The sequence below is a fragment of the Tachysurus vachellii genome, chromosome 7, assembly GCF_030014155.1.
Source record: "Tachysurus vachellii isolate PV-2020 chromosome 7, HZAU_Pvac_v1, whole genome shotgun sequence".
Classification (NCBI taxonomy): domain Eukaryota; kingdom Metazoa; phylum Chordata; class Actinopteri; order Siluriformes; family Bagridae; genus Tachysurus; species Tachysurus vachellii.
In genome coordinates, this window is record NC_083466.1 from 12,083,770 (window position 1) to 12,106,175 (window position 22,406).

Here is a 22,406-nt window from a genome sequence, read left to right on the forward strand (position 1 = left end):
TTTTCTGTAGTTATCCTGCTGTGTGTGATTTCCTACAACACAACAACTTACTATCTGTCATCCGGGCCCACGAAGCACAGGATGCTGGGTAATGTCTTGTTCACAATACATGCAACTGAAATAATGATCAATTTATGTTCCTAATGTTCCCGCTGGGCCGTATATAGCAAAGATAAAGTTATTCATGATTTTGTAGCACTGTTTAATAAAAAAAAAGAGAGAAAGCGACTGCCTAGCAATTTAGATGCAAGCTGTTTTTTAGTAAATACCTCAAAAATATATTTATTTGTAATTAAGCTCATCTCCTGAACAAGTGCATACAATTTTTTCCTAATAAATTTTTAAATGAGCTGAGGTACTGTCTGAAATTCTGCTTACTCACTCCAGCTCAAATGAAATTGCCCTGCTTGTGCTTTAGTCAGTTAATTTGAGCGCTTTGCGCAGCAGGGGTTTTATTGATTATTGCAGAGTTATTGTCTGAGTAGTTTGGACTCCCCCTAGTCTCACAGTACAATAGATTATAGCAGTGGGGAGCTGAGCAGTAAATGAAACCCCACAGGCCAAACCCAGTGGGACCTGTTGAGAATATAGAAGAAACCCTAATGCTTTACTGAAGCAGTGGTGATTTAATGATTCTGGATTCTGTAACTAGAAAGACAGTGTTAATGATTCGAGAGCTTTTGTTGTTGTCAGGTATCGCATGTACAGAAAGAGCCAGACTACAGGCTTCCCCTCGCTCATCACCATCTTCTCAGCCCCCAACTACTTAGATGTGTACAACAATAAAGGTAAGGGATGTAGACAACTGAGTGTGTGTGTGTGTGTGTGTGTGTGTGTGTGTGTGTGTGTGTGTGTGTGTGTGTGTGTGTGTGTGTGTGTGAGGGTTGGCGCTAGTCTGTGGTTGGCTTGCTGTGGTCCTGCTGAGCTGCAAGATGGACAGACCAAGGCTCAGTTAGTCAGCACTTTTACATTAAAGAGAAAGGAAAGTGAGTGGGTGTTTGGTCATTTTACCCATGATGCACTTTCTCTTTTCTTCTGGCAAGTGAAAACGTGAAGATGGATCAATCATTGCTGAGTTTGCACAACCCCCTACACAAAGCTGATGTAACTTGTGTGATGTTGTCAGATATTCACCAATAATCAGTAACTTGAATCAGAACTGGTTGAGTTTTAATGAGCTTAAAAATGTAATGAGCTTCAAATATTTGTGTTGCATTATAGAGAGGGAAAAAAACAATTACCACCTCCAGGATGTGAATAATGTGATTTAATTGTGAATTAAAGTTACAACTCTAATGCTTTGGCCTTGGTTAAGAAAATGTCAAAAAGCAAGAGAATTGCCGAGATAGCATTTATACTATTGTGCTATATTCTATTATACTGGTGTCACAATGATCCCCACTTATACTATATGGCCAAAATGTTGGACATCTGACCATCACATTGAAAGGCTTTCCACTATATTTTGTAGTGCGGCTGTGTAGATTTGTTCATTCAGCCATGAGAGCATTAGTAAGGTCAATGATCTGAGGAGGTCTGGGTTGCAGTCAGTGTACCAGTTCAATTTGTGTGGTTGAGGTCTAGACACTCTGGTCTTTTGCATCAAGGTTGGTAAAACATCAGGGACACTGTCATGCTGGAACAGTTTTGCGCCTCTTAATTCCAGGAAAGGGAAATAAAATAACATTCTCCTCAATTGTCTGATTCACACTTTGTAGAAACAGATTGGAGAAGAGCCCCATATTAGCATGACAGTCAGGTGTCCAGATACTTTTGGCTGTATTGTGTATCTTAAATACTCAGACCAAATGGTTTTGAATTCATTGATGAAATAGAATTATCAAGAGTAAATCTAATTCTAATTAGATAAACTAGAAACATTTGAAAAGTCATCTAAACCACATGGTTTATTTTTAATGTCAAGCCTGTGTGATTTTGCTGCATTAGAACCATGGTTTATGGTCATCCATAAGCAGTCATCCAAATTTACATATGCATATTATATGTCAATTTTGTATTCCAGCACCATTGCCATCCCTGATGTTGCATCGGTCTGGCTCTTAATGATAGCTTGTTGCTGCAATGTGTTTACATTACAGCTACATTAACAAACTGTTACAGGGAGGTGTTTGTTTTTTCTGGACCAAAATGAGCTGCCATTAAGCAGATGAGATCAGAGGTACATCCAGTGTCAGATGATGCAGTGCAGCAATGATTTCACTGAGCTATGCTTTGTTCACACATAACACCATGCACCATCACAACCTCCACTCATACGTTTCAAGCTGGATCAAGCAGACAGTGGGCAGGGGGTAGATGGATACATGGGAGATCGATCATCTCTTCTCAGTGAAGTCAGAGTCATGGCCTGTGTCAAGATTGATAGCCTCAGAGCGTTGCTGTAAATCCAGCAGTGAGAGTGGGAGGGTGCACCCACACTATCCATCACTCTCCTGGGTTGCCAGATTTACTCTCCAGCTGTCCATCAGCCTGTAGCTCTGCATGCATGAAACACAGAAAGAAGTCAAACCATGACAAAGCACAGGAAATCTGACAACAAAGACTGGTGAAGTAGCGGTCGGTAGTGCTGGTCAGTCTGATGTAGCTAATGAATGCCTAACCAGTGTTTTAGTCTCCGAGCAGAGGAAAGCGTAGCAGGTCTCAGCAGGGGTAATGGCCACAGCCCCTGCCAGCATGCTGAGCTTGTTCCAAGCATTGATTAAAGCACCAAGGGTTCCTCCATCTGTCAGTGGCACAACAGTTGGGGATTCCAGATAAGACATGCCTCGAATACTGATTCTCAGTCAGGTTTTGTCTCAAGCTGCACAAATGCACAGGAGAGATTAGATGATTCAGGAACAGTGGCTTGTTGTCTTCTAAGGAATCTGTTTCTGGGAAATTTATGGAGGGCTTTTTATTATGTTTTTATATAATGGTGGTTAATTGGTTCATTGATGAGACTCTGATTTCGTCCCACATGCTACACATTCTAGCATGAGCTGTGTTACCTCCTGAGGTATAGTGTGTTTACCTTTACGATCGCAGGTCTTGGGGTCACTCTGTGGTTCGTTGATGTTCTCGGGTGGAAGGTTTTTGATCGGCCACGTCACTTATGATGACTCTGTATCCTGGAATGAGGGAGGGGAGAGAAACAGAGAGAGCACAACAGATTCTCTCCATGGCCACAGTGCTCTGTTTCTTTACACTCCCATTCTGTTTAGTTTTGATTCCAGGTTTACTGCTTTTTCTGTTTTCATTTGATGAATAACATTGTTCTCAATGTGACTTGGAATGTAATAACATTAATGTTTGAGAGTTCACAGCTATGAATTATGATAACAGTCATAAAAAGGCTGTTTTTGAAGATTTACTATTTAACTTGTTAGAACATAATTTTCATTTATTCATTTCTTTCTTCATACTTTGTAATTAAATTAGTTTAGCCGTAACTTTTTTTATTCCAAGGAGTCATTGTAATGTTTGTCTATATGTAAATAATATCCATGGAAATAAGAATAATACCTAATATATAAGTCTCAAATGTTAAGCGTTAATGAGCACTGGAGCCACCTCATGGTTGTGCTTGGAAATGCGTCTCAAATCTAATCACATTAAAAATATTTTTTCTTTAATCTGTAAAATGATATCATAAGCCGTATCATAAATTATGATGTATAAATTGTATTTTCTAAATTACATTTACATTTTAGGCATTACCCATCTCAACCCTAACAAAGTTGGAGTTTAAGTAGAGGCGTGCTCTCAGGTATTTAAGTCTGGCTTACATTTGACAGCTGGTCCGCACTCTGCGCCACATGACAGCCTGCTATTCTCAATCGTGAGCGAGACTCCAGGCCGGGAAATTCCCTCTTTGCAAACTCAAGTGCAGTGTCAGCTTTCAGTATGTGAAGCACACAAGCAGGAGTCACCATGCTTATTCTAATCCTGATAGCACACTGAGAGTGACCTTGAGCCACGCAGATAAGATTTCAACAAGATAGCTGGGATTTGTATGTAGACCACTTATTTAAAGGCTTGATTGCCCAAAGCAGATATCATACTGGCTTGTGGGCCACTCCGAAGGGTAGCACGTTACATTAATAATCTATAATTCATGTCAGTAAGTAAGAGGAATTTATACAGTTAACCCAAGGATTGCTAGTACCAGAATTATTCGTAATGTTTCATAATTTAAAAAAAAAGGTTAAAAAGTCAATTAATTACACAGAAGATAAATGGTTCTAATAAAATGTAAATAAATTATATTAACATAATAAAATGTTTTTGTGGTTTTTTGCCCATGTGTAGCAAGGGTGCCAGTAATTCTGGAGCTGATTGTAATTTATGTTAGTTTGTATGGTAGATAGTGATAAGATAGAAAGAAATAGTGTTGCTCTCTACACTGAACTTTGTTCATTTTAAAAATTGAGAAATCTGTTACTTGTATGTTTGTGTGCTCAGCTATTTAAAATTATTTCTCTGTACATTGCATGTTTTCCTGTGAGAAAGAGTGTGAGAACTGTTGAACATCTAAACACTTAAATCCTCACTTTTCTTGCTCTCCATGCATTTAGCTGCTGTGCTGAAATATGAGAATAACGTCATGAACATTCGGCAGTTTAACTGTTCTCCTCACCCCTACTGGCTGCCCAACTTCATGGATGTCTTCACCTGGTCCTTGCCTTTTGTTGGGGAGAAAGGTACATTGTGAAACTCTCTTCTGAACACACACACACACATTCATGCAGTAATGCAGATTAGCTGTTTATATCTATTTTGTATAGACAGATTTATTCTTCCATTTCAAGTATGTTTTATTTAAACATTCAGTAACATTATAATCAAAGCTGTGGCGCAGCTACAAATATTGTGGTACATACTGCGTATCACGGAACGTATTTATTTACTACTTAAAGTATTATTATACACTATCTTTATTGTGTCACCCACTACTACATGAACATTCCAGAAAACAGCAATGGCATGATCTTTCTGTCTGTTCTTTTCCCCAGTCACTGAGATGTTGGTAAATGTACTGAGCATCTGCTCCAATGATGAGCTGACTACAGACGAGGAGATTGATGGTAAGATGATTACAGCTAGCACACTACACTTGCTCAGCTTGGTGTTGAGTTACTCTGGTGTAGAGCAGATTAAGCAGTCTTTGGTGTTCAGTGTGTGTGGCTGTTTTCAGATCTCTTAACACAACAAGGCCGAGTTAAACACAGGTTAACTGTACAGGTTAGCTCTAAATGTAAGATCACATGTACACAGTCTGCAGTGAACACGGATGTTGCAGTAGGGCAAAGCTTGGTGCGTTATAAAACAAAAACAACCCATAAAGCTGATATAGTTTCCCTAATGCTACGCAGTCAGCAGCAGCTCTGATTTAGTTTAGACAGAAAATACAGCTGCTTGAAAGCTTTTCTATTTACACGTATATTATATACCCAATAACCCTGCATGTAGAGGAGACTACCATTTTCTCATAGATGAAAACTATATGTTTAGACAGGAAACATCTGAAGGCAGGTGAACTCTTTAAGATTTTCAAATAAGAGAATATGAGAAAATGTAAGGTTTATTTAGCTGACCGTTACCTTTTGGGATTTATAAGCCGATTATGCTAGAAATGTGCAAGAGGCTGATGTATCCAGGGACTTTCTGCATAACTCAAAGTGTTTCAGCTTCATCGTTGTTATTTACTGCAAATTCTAAACATTTATGCTGATGACTAATGGGATGTATGCACACTGTCATAACCCCATTAAAGCAAAAGCACCAGCTGCTTCTGCCCCTCAGAACAGGAAGTGACAAACAAATGCACCTTTTCTGAGCTACGATATGTCTAAAAACCCAGATATGTCTTTCCCTGCTCTAAAATCCTCAGCATCCCACCAGCAGCATCACAGTTGTGTTCGTTAAACTGTTGGTATTTGATATTTGATTTGAAAAGGAAGAGGAATATCTTGGCTAGCAGGCTAATCTCTACCGAGTTCACACTCCTTTAACACGGACACCTCGTCTTCTGCTTACTTTTCCTCCTCCAGTCAGACGTGCTTTAATAGTGTTTAGTTTAGTTCTGAGATTCTTTCAGATTTGAATACCTCCTCCCCAGTTGTTTATTCCTTGTTTTTCTTACATAATCATTGCTTTTTTGTTCTCCTCTCCTTCCCTCCTGTTTGCACATTCTTTTTTTTTCGTAGGTGACTTCACTTCCCCTGCAGCTTTATCTAATCAGATTCTTTTTTGTTCTCCCACACAGTCATTGGGTCAGGCATTTCCTTTCTTTTGCTCCATAGGTGTGGCTTTCTTCCTCTCTTTTCCTCCCTGCCTCTCTCTCTCTCTCTCTCTCTCTCTCTCTCTCCCCTTTCTCTCTCACTCACTCACTCTCTCTCTCTTTCTCTTTTCTCTCTCTCTCTCTCTCTCTCTCTCTCTCTCTCTCTCTCTCTCTCTCTCTCTCTCTCTCTCTCTGTCTCTCCCTCTCTCTCTCTCCCTCTTTCACTCCCTCTTTCCCTCTCAGCCTTACTCTCTTCCTGTTTCCCTCTCTTCCTGTCTCTATCCATCTATCTTACAGTCTCTTTGCTTTCTTTGCTTCTCTTTTTCCTCTCCCTCTCCCATTCCTCAGCCATCCACTGATCATTCTTCTGTTCTTTTTCTGTTCTCTTCTGGGGTGTTCTTGAGAAGGACAGCTAATATATGCCCCAAAGAAAGGTACAGCCTCCCACATGCCTTGCTGTGTGCACAGTGCAGCCTTGCTTATTGTTTGTATCTCTTGCTAACGGGTTGCATAACACCAAGTTTAAGCTTTATTATTATTATACAGAGTAATACTAATATTATCCTTAATGTCCTCCTAAAGTTCCCATTACTCACTTTAAATTAGAGGCTGTAAATGTTTGGTGTATAGATAGTCTTCAGAGATAGTGATAATGATATGAAAGAAGCAGTGGATGTTTGTCCATACTTTAAGGGAATATTAGTCTTGTGTGATAATTATAATGTGCTTGATTTTGAAATCAGAATTCATCAGAAGTCCATAGAAGTGTACATAAGTAGTGAATACAGCAGAAGGTTTATTTAGTGGTGCCATATTCTGTTTCTGAAAAGTGCATACCGATATATGATAAGGAGTGAAAGTTATTTTAACACTTTAAATGTACTCCTTATCCACCGTGTCAGCTCAAAGTCCCAAATAAGCCATTCATCGGTCATTCATTTAACTAGAGTTAACTAGAGAAACTAGAGTTCAGCAAGTGACGTCAAATCACATGACTGCTCACATCATCAATAGCACACAATTTAGACATATGTTGACTGTATAGTTTGCTGTTTTGATGAGGTAATAATACAAAAGACAAGTGTGGAGACATCCAGAAGGATGAATTTCAGAATTAAGTGGAACGCACAATTAAGCCTTCTATCCCGTTCAGGGTCATAGTGCCAAGGAACACCAAGAACACAGTCTGGATGGGATACCACTTGCATACACATTCACACCTCGGGATGATTTAGAGTAGCTGATCCACCTGCCGCATGTTGTTAGGAAACCAGAGAACTTGCATGGATGGTGTACAAAACTCTGCACTTTCAGTAACCCGAAGCTTCGAATCAAACCAGGGGCACTGGAGCTATGATGAGGCCGGATATTAATGTTGTCTATTCACTGCTGTATTACTGCTTAGCTACACACTTAACTATGAATTAATGGCTAATATCAGAACTTTCTCACTGCAGTGCTACTAAATTATATATTACAAATACTGTGCATATCATAAATCCTATATGCCTGACAACTTCAGTCATGTTGTTATGATCTCCTGACCTCCAGTTTATAAAGTCTGCTCCAAGTATTTACACTATATGACCAAAGATTTTTGGGAATCTTGACTATCACACCTTATATGTGGTTCTTCCCTGAACACTTGCAACAAAGGTAGAAGCACAGAATAGAAGCCTTTATCACATATACATTACAGCACAATGAATTTCTTTCTTTGAATATCCTAACTTTGGAGGTTGTGGTGAGAGCACAGGGTCAGCCATGATACAGCTCCCCTGGAGCAGTGACGGTTAAGGGTTGCTTGCTCAAGGGCCCAACAGTGGCAGCTTGTCAGTGCTGGGGCTTGAACCCTGATCCTCCGATCAACACCAGCACCTTAAACACTTGAGCCACCACTGTACAGAATGTCTTTAAATGCTGTAACATTACATTTTTTCATCACAGGATTTAAAGGGTCCAAACTTGTTCCCAGCATAGCAATGTCTCTGTGCACAAAGATTCTAGAGATTTCTTCCACAGTCTCCTCTCCATCCCCTGACATCAGTGCGTGACTTTACTAATGCTCTTGTAGCCGAATGAGCACAAATCCCCAAAGCCACACCCCACTAAAATTCTAGTCAAAAGAGTGGAGCAAATGGGGACTAAATTTATGAGTGTGATGGTCAGGTGTCTACAAACTGTTGGCTATACAGTGTATATAGTGACTGTTTAAACAAGGTTGGGTTTCATAAAAAAAAAAAAGAAGTGGTGTGCACCAATTTCTTCCCCTTTAGCAACCCTATTCACAGCCCCCTAAAGCTAGCATCATGATTAAAACAGTGTGAATAATAGTGTGTGTGTGTGAAGCTGTGAGGAGCCTCACTGTAACCCTGATTGCAGAAGTCAATAGGAAGCTAACCGAATGCTTAGCATGTGTTTCACTTTCTGAGGTCTAGAGGCATTGTATGCTGTAGGGGACTAGTTTATTGTTCTGACTTGCCTTTGCCAGGGCAGCAAATTAGTGCATTGCCATGAATTAAGCTTTTTATCGGTTTGGGTAGTTGTACCTTAGGGTTCAATTTAGTTAATGCAGCTGTTTATCTTTTTGGACATTAGGATAAAAGTGAACATATTAAATATTTAAGATTTTTGAGGCTGTGCCGTAGTTGCAGTGAAAGATCTTTTGCAAAACAAACAAAACAAAAAAAAAAAAAAACACCACTACCTGATGTAGATACAGTTTGACTTTGCTGTGGCCTCATTGGGACCCTGTGTTTTTGTGCATGTTTGTAGGTGCTACAGCCTCTGCTCGTAAGGAGGTGATCCGGAATAAGATTCGTGCCATTGGGAAGATGGCTAGAGTGTTCTCAGTGCTGCGGTAAGAAATGATTTTCTTTGTGTTTTTGTGCGCGTGTTTGTGTGTGTAGGTGTGTGTGTAGGTGTGTGTGTACATATAAACATGTGTAATGCTGTGTCTGTATTTCAGAGAGGAGAGTGAGAGTGTTCTGACTCTGAAAGGTCTCACCCCAACTGGCATGCTACCCAGTGGTGTTCTTTCAGGAGGCAGAGAGAAACTCCAGAACGGTAAGAACATACACATTCTCACACACTTACACATACACACAGTGCAAAGACATCGGCCCACAAACAAGATGAAGAATACTTTTTTTTTTTTTTTTTTTTTTTTGGTTTTTTTTTTTTTTTTTTTTTTGGTTATATGCATCATATAAAATATCTATTCTTTTCATGGATAATGGACAAGAGTAGTCTAGTTCTATCATCAAAATTTTAAGGAATATATTATTATTATAATATGCATTACAAAATGAAAAGTATGTTTAGTCTCAGTTTAATGTTCATTGGATTTGGACAATGTTAATTGTGATTGTTGCATCGGCCATCATCCTATAAGCGATTATATTAACACTGAAATACTTGCTAACATAAATTAGCTCGTATCATGTTCGTTTCAAAGGGAGACCCTGAGAATTACAGACAAGTAGCAGCAGCACCTCTTATAGGTGTTAATTAATATTATTTATTCTCATATTCTTGCACCTTTTTCTCAAACCCATTTTTCTATTGTACAATTTTTTTGTGCACATTATTTGGAGAAATAGATATTTGTATAAATATGAAAAAAATAACAAACCCATATATATATATATATATATATATATATATATATATATATATATATATATATATATATATATATATATATATATATATTATAATAGCCCTGAAATGCTGCCTGAGGTCTGACAGTATGTAAGAAAGTTAATGGCAACCAAAAAGTGAAATGTAGCCTGATGTTACATGATGGCTGGCTACAAACTAGCTATGTTCTCTGAGGTTAGTTTAGGCTTGTTTAGCATTTGATGCATTGATCTCACATATGCTACCTGTTCCTTACTTGATAGACAGCAAATTTTTATTGCTCTTCAACAGCAGTGAAAGCCCAGCCACTTTAATCCAGATCTGTACATTATGTTCACTCTCTGAAATGTTCAATTGCCCTCTGTTTTTTTTTTCCCCCTCACTTTATTTATGAATGTCTACTATTTACACACTGATACGCCATCTGTTGGTGGTGTTTGGAACAAGAGCTTTTCTCTGACTCTTCCATAATCACTGTACTATCTCCTGCTATCTCAAACAATGTCTTTTCTTCTCTCTTTTTCATCCTGGAAGCTGCAGGTATAATGTGTTGTGCAAGTGTCTTTCACACTTTTACATGAAACAAACACAAAATGCACTTGATTACTCCACATCGTCAACCCTTCTTCATTACAGCATTTAACAGATGCTGTATTAAAGCATCACAATGTTGCAGCACGTGTGTGGAAATTGCATCATTTTGAAATGTGTGGTTCAAAAGTTTATAACAGGTGTTATACAGCATTAATAATGGTGTCGTAAGCACAGAGAAGATTTCAGTGTATGGAGTAAAGCAGATGGCACTTCTGAACCACAGATTCCACACATTGGTGATTTCCAGAGTTGCTGATGTTATGATGCTGAACATATACTAAATGTAGGCAACATTATTCTACATGGCCAAAAGTTTGCGGACACCTGATAATCACACTCGTATTTGCTCATTAAACATCCCGTTCCAAAGCCATGAGCATTAATATGGAGTTTTCCATTTTTGCTGCTGTTCCAGCCTGCAGTTACATTTGCATCAGTTACATTTGCAGTTAGATTTGCTATACAGTGCAATGACTTCTTTGAAAAACTAGACACATAGTCAGCAGTTATCCAAATAGTTTTCAGCAGGAATGAGGGCCGGGCTTTGTTATTACAGACATTTCTTTATAGATCTCGCTTCATGCACAGGTGTATTGGCATGCTGAATTTGGGGTCTTTGTTTCCAGTGAAGGGAAAATTATAATGTTGCATATTATAAGGACATTCTATATAACTGTGTGCCTCCAGATTTGTGCCAACAGATTGGGGAAGAAGCACATGTCCGGTGATGTCAGGTGTCCATAAACTTTGGCCATATATTGACCGTATACTAAAGGCATTTGTCTTACAAGAAAAAAAAACAAGAATAAGTATCAATGCCTAAGTAATCTTTTATAAATATACCAGTTTGTGTTGCCTCGTCATTTCTAGATTTAGCCACATTACCGTGGCAGTGAAACGGTGTTTAAACAGCATAACGGATCTCACCTCACAAACCACAGGCAAGAATTAGAACTACTTTACTCTTTAACTGGCATAATCCCAGGTCCTGCACTAAACGAGACATTTGGTTCCTTTTAATATAGTAGCAGGGTTAGTCCGCTTCAATCCTTTTTAGATGTTCTGACTACTCATATGCTCAAAATTAAAAGCTGTATCAACAAAATGGTCTTACCACTAAGAGTTCTCCCGAAAGTGTCAGCAGAAGTCATTTGCTAAACTGCATAGAGGACCATTTGCTGAATGAAAAATCATGAAATCTATACAGGTTTGATATTTCGCTGTTACCATTTTTGTGCTGCCGGAAATAATGAATATTCTGTGTCTGGGGATATTATGAACTAGAAGAAAAAGCATTTAATTTGTGGTTCCTACCATAAAACTGCCTTGTGTTCATATTGAGCTTGGGTAATTAGTAGGCTTTTTGCCTATAATGTGTTTGTAGTTTAGCTTATCCAAAGCCACCAGAAGTAGCATTCCTCTGAGAAAGATCTTTATTGATTAGTGTATATATAAGATATTGTTAGACTTGACCATTACTTGGTGTCAGCTTGGTTGAGACAGAAGAGAAAATGAAAACAGTTTCATAGAGTGTCTGAATTTTTTTTTTTTTTTTTTTTTTTTTTTTTTTTTAGAAAGAGTGAAAACTCTTCCATTACACAGGAATGAATTTGTGCTATGTGGAGCCATTATAATGAGTAAAAGAAGGTGCAGTCTTCCAGACCAGGGAAGTGACAAAAGTGTAGAGCAGGGAAAAGTCTGTAAAAAGAGGTATTTGTGTAATAAAAAGAAGACATTACCCCAGTGCCCCATGTAAATCTAAATTCAGAGACAAGTAGGTCAATTGGGAGCTGCTCTTAGCCTCAAGATCTTTGTAAATACGGCTCTAGTAGTTTAGCCTGAAAATTGAGATATGCCAGAGACAGAGTGAAGTGAAAGCTAATTCCTGCCTCAGCATTAGTAGAAACACAGCTAACTGTGCTCTCTGTCCACCGAGACAGCTGAGTGCTTCTACTGCAATGCTGTCTCACCCCTTTATCATCTTAGCAGACTCTGTATGGGTCTGTGTCTGTGAGTGTGTGTGTGTGTGTCTGGGTCTGTGAGTGTGTGTGTGTGTCTGGGTCTGTGAGTGTGTGTGTGTGTCTGGGTCTGTGAGTGTGTGTCTGGGTCTGTGAGTGTGTGTGTGTGTGTGTCTGGGTCTGGGAGTGTATGTGTGTGTCTGGGTCTGTGAGTGTGTGTGTCTGGGTCTGTGAGTGTGTGTGTCTGGGTCTGTGGGGGGTGTGTCTGGGTCTCTTTGTGTGTGTGTCTGGGTCCCTGTGTGTGTGTGTTTGGGTGTGTCTGGGTCTCTGTGTGTGTTTGGGTGTGTCTGGGTCTCTGTGTGTGTTTGGGTGTGTCTGGGTCTCTGTGTGTGCCTGGGTCTGTGTGTGTGGGTCTGTGTGTGGGGGGGTCTCTGTGTGTGTGTCTCTGTGTGTATGTGTTTGTGTGGGTCTCTGTGTGTGGGGGTCTCTGCGTGTGGGGGAGGTCTCTGTGTGTGGGTCTCTGTGTAGGGGGGGGGGTCTCTATGTGTGTGGAGGGGGGTCTCTGTGTGTCTGTGTGTGTGTCTGGGTCTCTGTGTGGGTTTCTGTGTGGGTTTCTGTGGGGGGGGGGTCTCCGTGTGTGTGGGTCTCTGTGTGTGTGGGGGGGGGGTGTGTGTGTGTGGGTCTCTGTGTGTGTGTGTGGGGGGGGGGGGGTTCTGTGTGTATGTGTCAGTGTGTGTGCAGTGTTTTCTCTTGAACAAAGTCTCCCAGCTTTTCTTAGATTGTACAGAGATCTTCACATCTTGCCTTTCTTTCATTTCCCAAATTTTCACTCTCGTTTTGAACGTGTACATGTTCCTACTCATGAACTTGTACATAATGTTAACTATCAAAGATAGTTGCTTTGAAGGTAAGTGGCGACTCCCACTCAGTGCTATTAAAGATGAAGATTTCCTTCGATGACACATGCTAACATGTTTCTTGCAATAGAAATGATGTGTGTCTGTGTGTGGGCAGATACTGTATGATCATTTCAGTCATTATTCAAACATCTTCTATTAGAATTGTATCAGGTATGTGTTTGGGCGCTGAACCTGTAACAATTGAGCGCTGAACCTGTACCAGCCGTCTCTGCCTGTATCTGCATTCAGTGGCTTATCATCATTTCATGCTAAAGAAATAAACTGTAGTAAAATACAGAGCAGTGAGACACAGTCATGCTCTGAATAGCCAGCTCTGATTTCTATGTGCTTCTGTCCCATTTCCCCAGTCATCCATCCTCTGTGGTACGAGACTCCAACTTTAAACGTCCATCGTTCCACACTTCACCCTGTTGTTCCTTCTTCTCTTTCTCCTGTAGCATCTCTGTGTGTTCTCACCTCAGAGTTGTCCGCTGTGTTCTAATGCTGTTACATGTACATTTGGCTCTTTTTGCTGCCCGTTGACTTTGTTAATGGACAAATTTAACCTGCTCTGCTCACCTCTCTCACTCGTTTTGTAACCCCCTTCCCCTTCTTCTCTTCAGCTACTATTGAGGCTATAGAGGCCGATGAAGGTAAATAGGCCAAAGCCCCTTTTCCCCTTTCTGTTGCCTGCCTGCAACAGATAAAGGGGTTCTAATGGGTCATATATTGTTACTGTAGCTTGTGTAGAGTGTGTTGGGTGTTTGGGCAAACAGCTTTAGTGTTCAGCGAAAATAGAAATAAAAAAAGAAAATACCGAAACAGGCCACGCTTGCTTTAAAGGGGAATGCAGCCACGTCATATAGTTTGGAGTTGTGTGTAATCTTGTACAGCACTGAAACATTTCCTTGCAGAATTTCAGTTTATAACAGGGGTTCTCAAACTTTTAGAAAGTTAGGGATGGTACAATGAATTCTCAGCCCTGATTATGAATATAATCCAACTATTCAGATACTGAGCTTATTATTGAAATGTGTACAATAATATTTTGGATATTTGTTAGATTGTTATTTTTTTCCTGAACATTGCACCAATAGAACACATTACGTCCAAGTTGAAGTCATTTATAACCATACTTGTTTTTGTGGTTTGGATTAAACCTATTTAACTTATGTGACCTGTTAACCCATCCAACTCTAAGGTCATAATAATAATTGTAGTAGTAGTAATGGTGGGTTGCGAATTCATGGCTATATTTCACGGACCACTGGGACCACTTTGAGAACCACTGGTATATTACACAGTACATTACTCAGACTACAATAGTTAAAAGACTACAGTTACCCAATGTACAGTCTTTATATCCCCTTTAAAACAATGGTACTGATGCAGTTGCACTTTGTTTTTGCCTAAATTGAACCAACAGTCTTATACCGCAAGAACAACCTCAACTGCGCTCTAAATAGCGGCTTTGGCTGCTATTTATAACTGTTGATGCTTAAGTATTGTTCTTAGACATCAGGGTGCCCACTGTGCCAGTACTGGTTTTCTTTTATTATTATTCTATTTTTGAAATACATTTATTTGGCTTTATTTTCCCCCCCTGTGGATAGTCCGTGGCTGTGCTGTGTCTGTGTTTCTCTCCTTCACTGCTAATAACCTGTGTTTGCCCTGTGCTATGCAGCAACAGTGAAGCGTATCCATTGTACAACACGGCCCAAAGCCCTGATCCAAACGGCAGGCCGAGTCAGAACGGGAATAAGTTAGATTTGTTAATCACCAGTGTTCAATACGTCTCTTCAGTTTGCTGCATGCTTCAAACAGGCATAACGTGGTTAACAAGCAACTTCCCTCAGTATCTATATACTGATCTAGCCCCACCTTTCTTTTTTGCACACATTTACTATCTTTTCTCACGTTTTCCCTTTTTTTTTAACCTTCCCTGAGCCTCTGTAGTGCTTTTATGGAGTATGGTGGGAAGTTCAGTTCTTGGTGGCTTGGTTTTTTGTTTGGTTCCCACTGGGCAGTGTAAAATAACACCAGCCTCCTATCAGCCTAACAGGAAGTGGACTTGTGGAAACCACTTGTGTTCATGGCCCTCCAGAACTGACACAGCCTCGCCTTCTCCATTCTGTAACCCAAAAGAGAATGGTACCTAGTGTGAATATACTGGTGTTTCCTTTTACACAGTACATTGATCCAGAAAACTGTAATTTCTCGTCCCTTACCATTTCGGAATCATGAGGCATTGTGTATTTACATATCTCATGATGTACCAATTTTTTTTTAATGTTTCATCTTATTTAGTTCAAGTATGCTTGAGTGCTAAACAAAGTGCAAAGCGTTAAATACAAAGGGATTTCAATCATTTGGATCAGCCAAAATATGGAGGTGACGGTTTTAAGCCATCCTGTAAGTCAAGGTCACAGGAATTATTATGTTTCAGTATCTGATGTTGTTCTAGTAATGTCTGTTCCATTAGGTGAAGTGGTGAAGCTTATATCAGTCCAGTCACCTTGACTTACATTATCTATCAGCAAACTAAAACAACGCTAGCAGGAGTGTGTGTGAGTGTGTGTGAGTGTGTGTGAGTGTGTGTGAGTGTGTGTGAGTGTGTGTGAGTGTGTGTGAGTGTGTGTGAGTGTGTGTGAGTGTGTGTGAGTGTGTGTGTGTGAGTGTGTGTGTGAGTGTGTGTGAGTGTGCGCGAGTGAGTGTGTGTGTGCGCGAGTGTGTGTGTGTGAGTGTGTGTGTGAGTGTGTGTTTGAGCTTTGCCATATCCAGAAATTAGAAGCATCTTGTTCTAACATTTCTCCTCCATCCTGCTCCCCACTTCAGCCATCAAAGGCTTTTCGCCACAGCACAAGATCACAAGCTTTGAAGAGGCCAAAGGCCTGGACCGCATTAACGAGCGCATGCCACCCAGGCGCGACACGCTGCCTTGCGATGCCAGCCTCAACTCTCTCAACAAAGCACTGTGCTCCGAAAGCAACGGCACCGAGGCCAAGGCCAGCAGCGGCAGTGCCATCCAGTGATCGTCCTCGCCCACACCCCGCCCATGTCATCATCAGGCTCCTCCCTCTCTCTCTCCATGCTACAGTCGGACAGACGAGTGCAGGGGGCGGGCATCGCGAGTCAGAGGGTAGGAGCAGAGAAAGTGAGGATAGAGAGGGAGGTGAAGGGGAGAGCAGAGTTTTCAAACATGATTCAGAGCGACACTCTCTTAGTCTTTCGATATGCCTTTAAAAATATTTTGCTTGTAAAAACCATGAAAAGTTCTTGCGGGTTCACTCTTTTCTGAATGAGTAAGTGAATGAAGGGTGCTCTCAGTCATGGACTGAGCAGCGCAGCAGGCAGATATCTATGTGAAAAGGCCTTTACTCATTTACTGTTTAACAGAATTTTTTTTGTGTGTAACTTCTTACTAATTATTGTATGTTTACAAAAAAACAGCACTAAAATGGACAGAGCATAAAGTTTTTAACATGGAAAGGGTGTACAAACTAAATAAGGACTATTTATTGATACCTTTTTTGCTACTCTTATGAACTAGCTCTAAAGTAAATTAGGCAGTCTTAAAAGAATGTTGCAACATTGAAATGCCAAAAATGGAACGTTTTATGGTTTTGTACAGATTATGCTTACCTCAGGTTTCTTTGGTGTGTGTGCTTTGATCCTATTTTCTGTATAATGGCTAATTTGCTTGATAGCAAGTACCCACTTTCTTGGAGTTTAGAACTGGAAATCACGTTTATCATTTAAAAAATATGTTTTGTTTTATTCAAGATGGGGAATAGATTTATTGTGGCTTGCTGGAACTTCTGTGAGTGTTCAGTTTTCTTTTTAAGTATTGCGAACAAACAAAAGTGTGTGTGCATATATATATATATATATATATATATATATATATATATATATATATATATATATATATATATATATATATATATATATACAACTATACCAATCCCTTTGGTATAGAGCACCTATATTCTGAAAAAAAGACAAAAAAAAAGATAGAAAGCATCTGCCTATGCATGTTTTATAAGATTTATCAAAGGAATTATGAATGAATTACCTTGGCTGCAGAGGCCGGTTTTGATCCGTAGTGTGCTTAGTCAATATATACTGGAAATGTATACCGCCATTCTTTACTCTAACGCCAGGATAAAGCTTCAGGCCTTCAGCTTTTGTCATGAAAGTATCAAACTATTTAACATTGGATGAGGAATCGAGAATTTTACGCCTGTAAGTACACATGTAGTCCGATTTAGCATGTTTAACTGTTATCGTGACATAAGTTTGTGGTTACATGTGGAACTCAAAATGCATGACAGCTGTTTATGTCATACAAAACAGTTAGACTTTTTTGTTCTTTTTTTTTGTAAACGTGCCACAGATAAAGTGTAATTATTATTATTATTATTATTATTATTATTATTAGGAACTCTGCTTTGTATATCAGTTACTGGTTTGTTACTGCTCAATACTTTAAGAAAATAAAATACTCCATTGTTTTTTTTGTTTGTTTTTTTTTTTTTCTGTTTTTTTTAACAAACGCTTAAGTGCCCAAGTAATTCACTACACAACATTAAGACTTGCTTTTGTAATTTTACTTCCAAACTGTTGGCTGATGCAGCATGCACTCACAACTATTAAAGAGTATTTTATATTACTGTTCAATAAAATGTGCATGAAAATAAAAACCTGGAGTTGTGTTTGTGCTTGTGTGTGTGTGTGTGTGCGCGTGTGTGTGTGTGTATGGATGAATTAAATGAACTCTGGGATCTCCTGTACACAAGCTAGGAGTTTTGTTTTGTTTTGTAGCACAGTATTTGCTCATTATATTGGAATTTGAAAGTATTACTGAGAATTCATTGAGTGGTTTAGTGTTAGTTCTTTTTTCTTTAGTTGTGTTCATTAAGTCTCTCCAAAAAAGATCCATGGAAATTGTTAACTCAATTTAAATAGATGTAATGATTTGGAATGTCTTATTAAATCTGAAATAGATGAATTATTTAAAGCTTGTGTGTATTTTAAGTGTCATTTTCACTCGTGTTTTTATCTTGGTTAAATATTTTAGTTTGTTTCAGATGCAAAATTATATGTATTAAGATTTTAAAAAAAAAAAGTGTTTGTATAAAAAGTTTTTTCAACTCCAGCAAGAGGTTACTGTTTTAATTGTTGTTCTGTTTTTAACGTTTCCTGTTTGTTAAAACTCTATTAACAATTCCTACAGGTAAATAATATTACAGGGGGAAACATGAGCTTTACTTCACTACATTTCTCTACAGATAAGTGAGGGAGCAAACAGTATTTGGCTCTGCAGTGGTATTAAACAGAATTGAAGAAAACACTTGTGGATGTTCATCTATGGCCTTTTTCATCAACAGGAGGAGTAGATTGAAATTGCACAGCCCTGCTGTAACAGAGTACAAACAGCACACTAGCTGTATCTCCAGTCCTGCACTCGTTCATATTTACACATCTTTATTTCTTTTGGCAGGGAGTTGTATGATTGAGACAGAATACAAGACGAGTGCTGCATGTATACTGTACATCGAAAGCAAGTGAGACATAGCTTGATAAAATAGTACTTTATAAATTTATACTTTAGAATTTATAAATGTGGATACTGTGTCAAAATGCAACCAAAAAATGTACTCATGAAAACAAAAAAGTATCCCTGACTTATCTGTTGTGTGTGTGTGTGTGTGTGCCCTGTTGGCACCCTGTTCATACAGTGTGTCCCCTTCCTTGTGCCATGAGTCCCCTTTGATAGACTCAGTAACCCTGTGTAGGATAATTGCTACAGAAAACTCTTTGTATTTTTGTCACATATGCATTACAGTAAAGTGAAATCCCTTCTTCCCATATCCCAACTTTGGATGTTGGGGATCAGAGAAGAGGGTCAGCCATGATGCAGTGCCCCTGGAGCAGAGAGGGTTAAGTGCCTTGCTCAGGTGGCTTTGTAGCTTGCCAGTTCTGGCATTAGCAAAGACAACAGGCTAACTTAGTGAAATGTAGCCAGTTAACATTAGCAAATTAGCAAAACTTACCTCAGCCTACCTCAAATGAGATGCAGCTCTAGAGAAGTAATGATGACTTCTTTTTATAGGAGTCTTTGCTTAGTTGCAGTTTCAATTCAGTTCAATTCTAAATTTATTTGTATAGCACTTTTAACAATGGACATTGTCTCAAAGCAGCATTACAGAACATAAGAAACATAATACAAACAAATGAATATTATATGAAGATTAAAATAATACAAAAATGAGTATTAGACTTATATTTAAATGTGTTTGTATTGACCCCTAATGGCCAAGCCTGAGGCGACTGTAGCAAGGAAAAACTCCCTTAGATGGAAGAGGAAGAAACCTTACGAGGAACCAGACTCAAAAAGGAACCTCATCCTCATTTGGGTGACACTGGAGGGTGTGTATATATACACCACATGTAGTTGGCATCACCTCTTATAATGCATAATTAATGAAGCAAAGTCCAACTGCAGCTGGTACATCGTTAGATGCCACAGGATCCTCACATGGTTGCTTCATCTCAATGAAGGTCCAAAATCTTCATGACACGGAACACAACTGGAGCTGGTACAATTTCTAGATGCCTTGGGATAAGTAGAAAAAGAGAAGCAGTGGAGAGGAATTAGCATAGCTGCTGTTCATAGTATTATCAAGCAGATTATGGGAAGTATTATGTGTATGAAGAACTAAAGAGATATGTCTTTAATCTACATTTAAACTGGGAATGTTTCCCTGTGGAAGTGCCAGAGAAGACTGTCCTCAAGTTCCCCACTGCATTATCCACATTCAGACACACGGTAGTTCTAGTTCTAACTACATTGTTTCACACGAGTAGGTCATGGCCAGTGACCAACTAGCATCATTTCTTGATAGTTTCTTGATCCTTGATTGGATGATAAACTGAGTTAATTATGCGTATATTACGAGTATAGTACGGTCATTGGGTCGATGAGAGAATAAGCACCCTTCAAGATTTCTAAGAAGTACTTGAAGGTGTGAATAAAACTGTAAGGTGAGTAAAGTAATGCAATTTCAATAATACTCACGTAAAGTATAACTACATCATGATACCCCTTAAGTAGAGTAACCGAGTGCAACTCCTCAGAAATTGTCCACCTTTTGATAGGTAGGATGACTAGAAGCTCTGTCTTTTAAAGATTGAGTAGGTGGTGGAGGCTGAGATGATGTCTGTAAGGCATGATACAATTTGTGCTGAGTTCTGAGACATTCTCTGATGGGAAGAACAGGTACAGCTTAGTGTCATAAGCACAGCAGTAACATGATGAGCTGTGAGGATGAATTACCAACTGAAAGCAGATGAACTTATCAACACCTAAATTGTTAGCTAGGTTGAAATAAAAACAACTGTTAGAGAGGAATAGTGTTGCAGTTGGTAGCTTTAGAGTCTCCTAGCCTCAGGGTCCCTGGTTTGATCTTGAGCTCTTGATACTGTCTGTGTAAAGGTTGGTATGTTCTTCTAGGTCTATGTGGGTGTTCTCTGGATCCTCTCATAGGTGTATTGGCTACTGGATAAAGCATTTACTGAAGATGAAACAATAAAAAGGTCTCCTCTGTACTGTAGTTGAGAAACCCAAGCCTCCCAGGTGCAAACAGGAATTTTAACTGAGGCTGTGTTAAAGGTGCATATACACAGGGTTAAATATGTTCTTGCTGTTTAATTTATTCCCAGTGCGTGTATCCGTTTCAGATTTTTACATTTCTTATGATTTTGTACATATTTATCATTGCATCAGCATCAAAATCAAAGCAGTCCTGCAAAACAAACTACTAAAATTAGTGCTTTATTGCACAGCTGTTGTTGTCATTACAGTTGTAAGGTCTCTGTAGTAAGAAGTAATTAGTAATTCTACATGACAAATCATTTTCAGCTTCAAGGGGTTAGGTGTGTCTCTCAGATGGACTCACAATTCCATATTACAAAATTCTTCATTATGAAATATGGAATCCTCCAAATACATATTTCCCCTCATTCAGCGAAATTAATCCCTGAAGACAGTTTCATTTCTTAATTCCCTGCAGAGAAATAATGATCGATCTAATTGTAATGCAAAATAGGAAATGGTCATTTGGCAAACTCAGAGAAATTGGTGTTTCCATTGTTGTGCATAATGATTTTTGGCATGTTTAGTGAGTGGGATTCATGGATAACAATCAAACCTATTTCACTGCTGTAAAAACACCTCTGCTGAATAGCTGGAAAGGATGTTTATAGGAGTTAGCTATACTCATCCTGTACAAGCACAAAGACCAAATATTTACCAACAGTACAGCAAATACCACGTGACAATTGATACTACTTATATTAATTAATAAATATATTAAAAAAGATGCATACTAGGGGGGCACGGTGGCTTAGTGGTTAGCACGTTAGCCTCACACCTCCAGGGTCGGGGTTCGATTCCCGCCTCCACGTCGTGTGTGTGGAGTTTGCATGTTCTCCCCGTGCCTCGGGGGTTTCCTCCGGGTACTCCGGTTTCCTCCCCCGGTCCAAAGACATGCATGGTAGGTTGATTGGCATCTCTGGAAAATTGTCCCTAGTGTGTGTGATTGCGTGAGTGAATGAGTGTGTGTGTGTGCCCTGCAATGGGTTGGCACTCCGTCCAGGGTGTATCCTGCCTTGATGCCCGATGACGCCTGAGATAGGCACAGGCTCCCCGTGACCCGAGGTAGTTCGGATAAGCGGTAGAAGATGAATGAATGAATGAAAAAGATGCATACTATGAGTTTTCTGTATTGGTTGTTAAATTATAATCACATAAGGGAGAGTTTAGTTGGTGCAATTTAATACTCACTTGGGGAGAATGATGACAGCTGTAATGCTCTTGTAGGGGAGAGTAAGGTGTGATCATGTCACTCACTCTGCACATTCCCTGATCAACCAATCAGGTAGCAGCAGCACAATGCATAAAAGCATGTAGATATGGGTTAAGAGCCTCAGTTAATGTTCACATCAAACATCAGAATGGAGAAAAAGTGT

At 39.3% G+C, this 22,406-nt stretch overlaps 1 protein-coding gene across 1 annotated transcript in view; it reads left to right on the forward strand.

The window, feature by feature from the left end:
• LOC132848538 (protein phosphatase 3 catalytic subunit alpha) overlaps positions 1-18,076 on the forward strand; it is an 81,526-nt gene extending 63,450 nt beyond the window's left edge. Inside the window, exons 7-13 of the mRNA XM_060874338.1 lie at positions 11-88; positions 694-788; positions 4,575-4,700; positions 5,013-5,084; positions 9,056-9,140; positions 9,249-9,346; positions 16,209-18,076. Coding sequence (XP_060730321.1) covers positions 11-88; positions 694-788; positions 4,575-4,700; positions 5,013-5,084; positions 9,056-9,140; positions 9,249-9,346; positions 16,209-16,405 — 751 coding nt within the window. The 3' untranslated portion in view covers positions 16,406-18,076. The remainder of the gene's footprint in view (positions 1-10; positions 89-693; positions 789-4,574; positions 4,701-5,012; positions 5,085-9,055; positions 9,141-9,248; positions 9,347-16,208) is intronic.
• Positions 18,077-22,406: the final 4,330 nt, after the last annotated feature.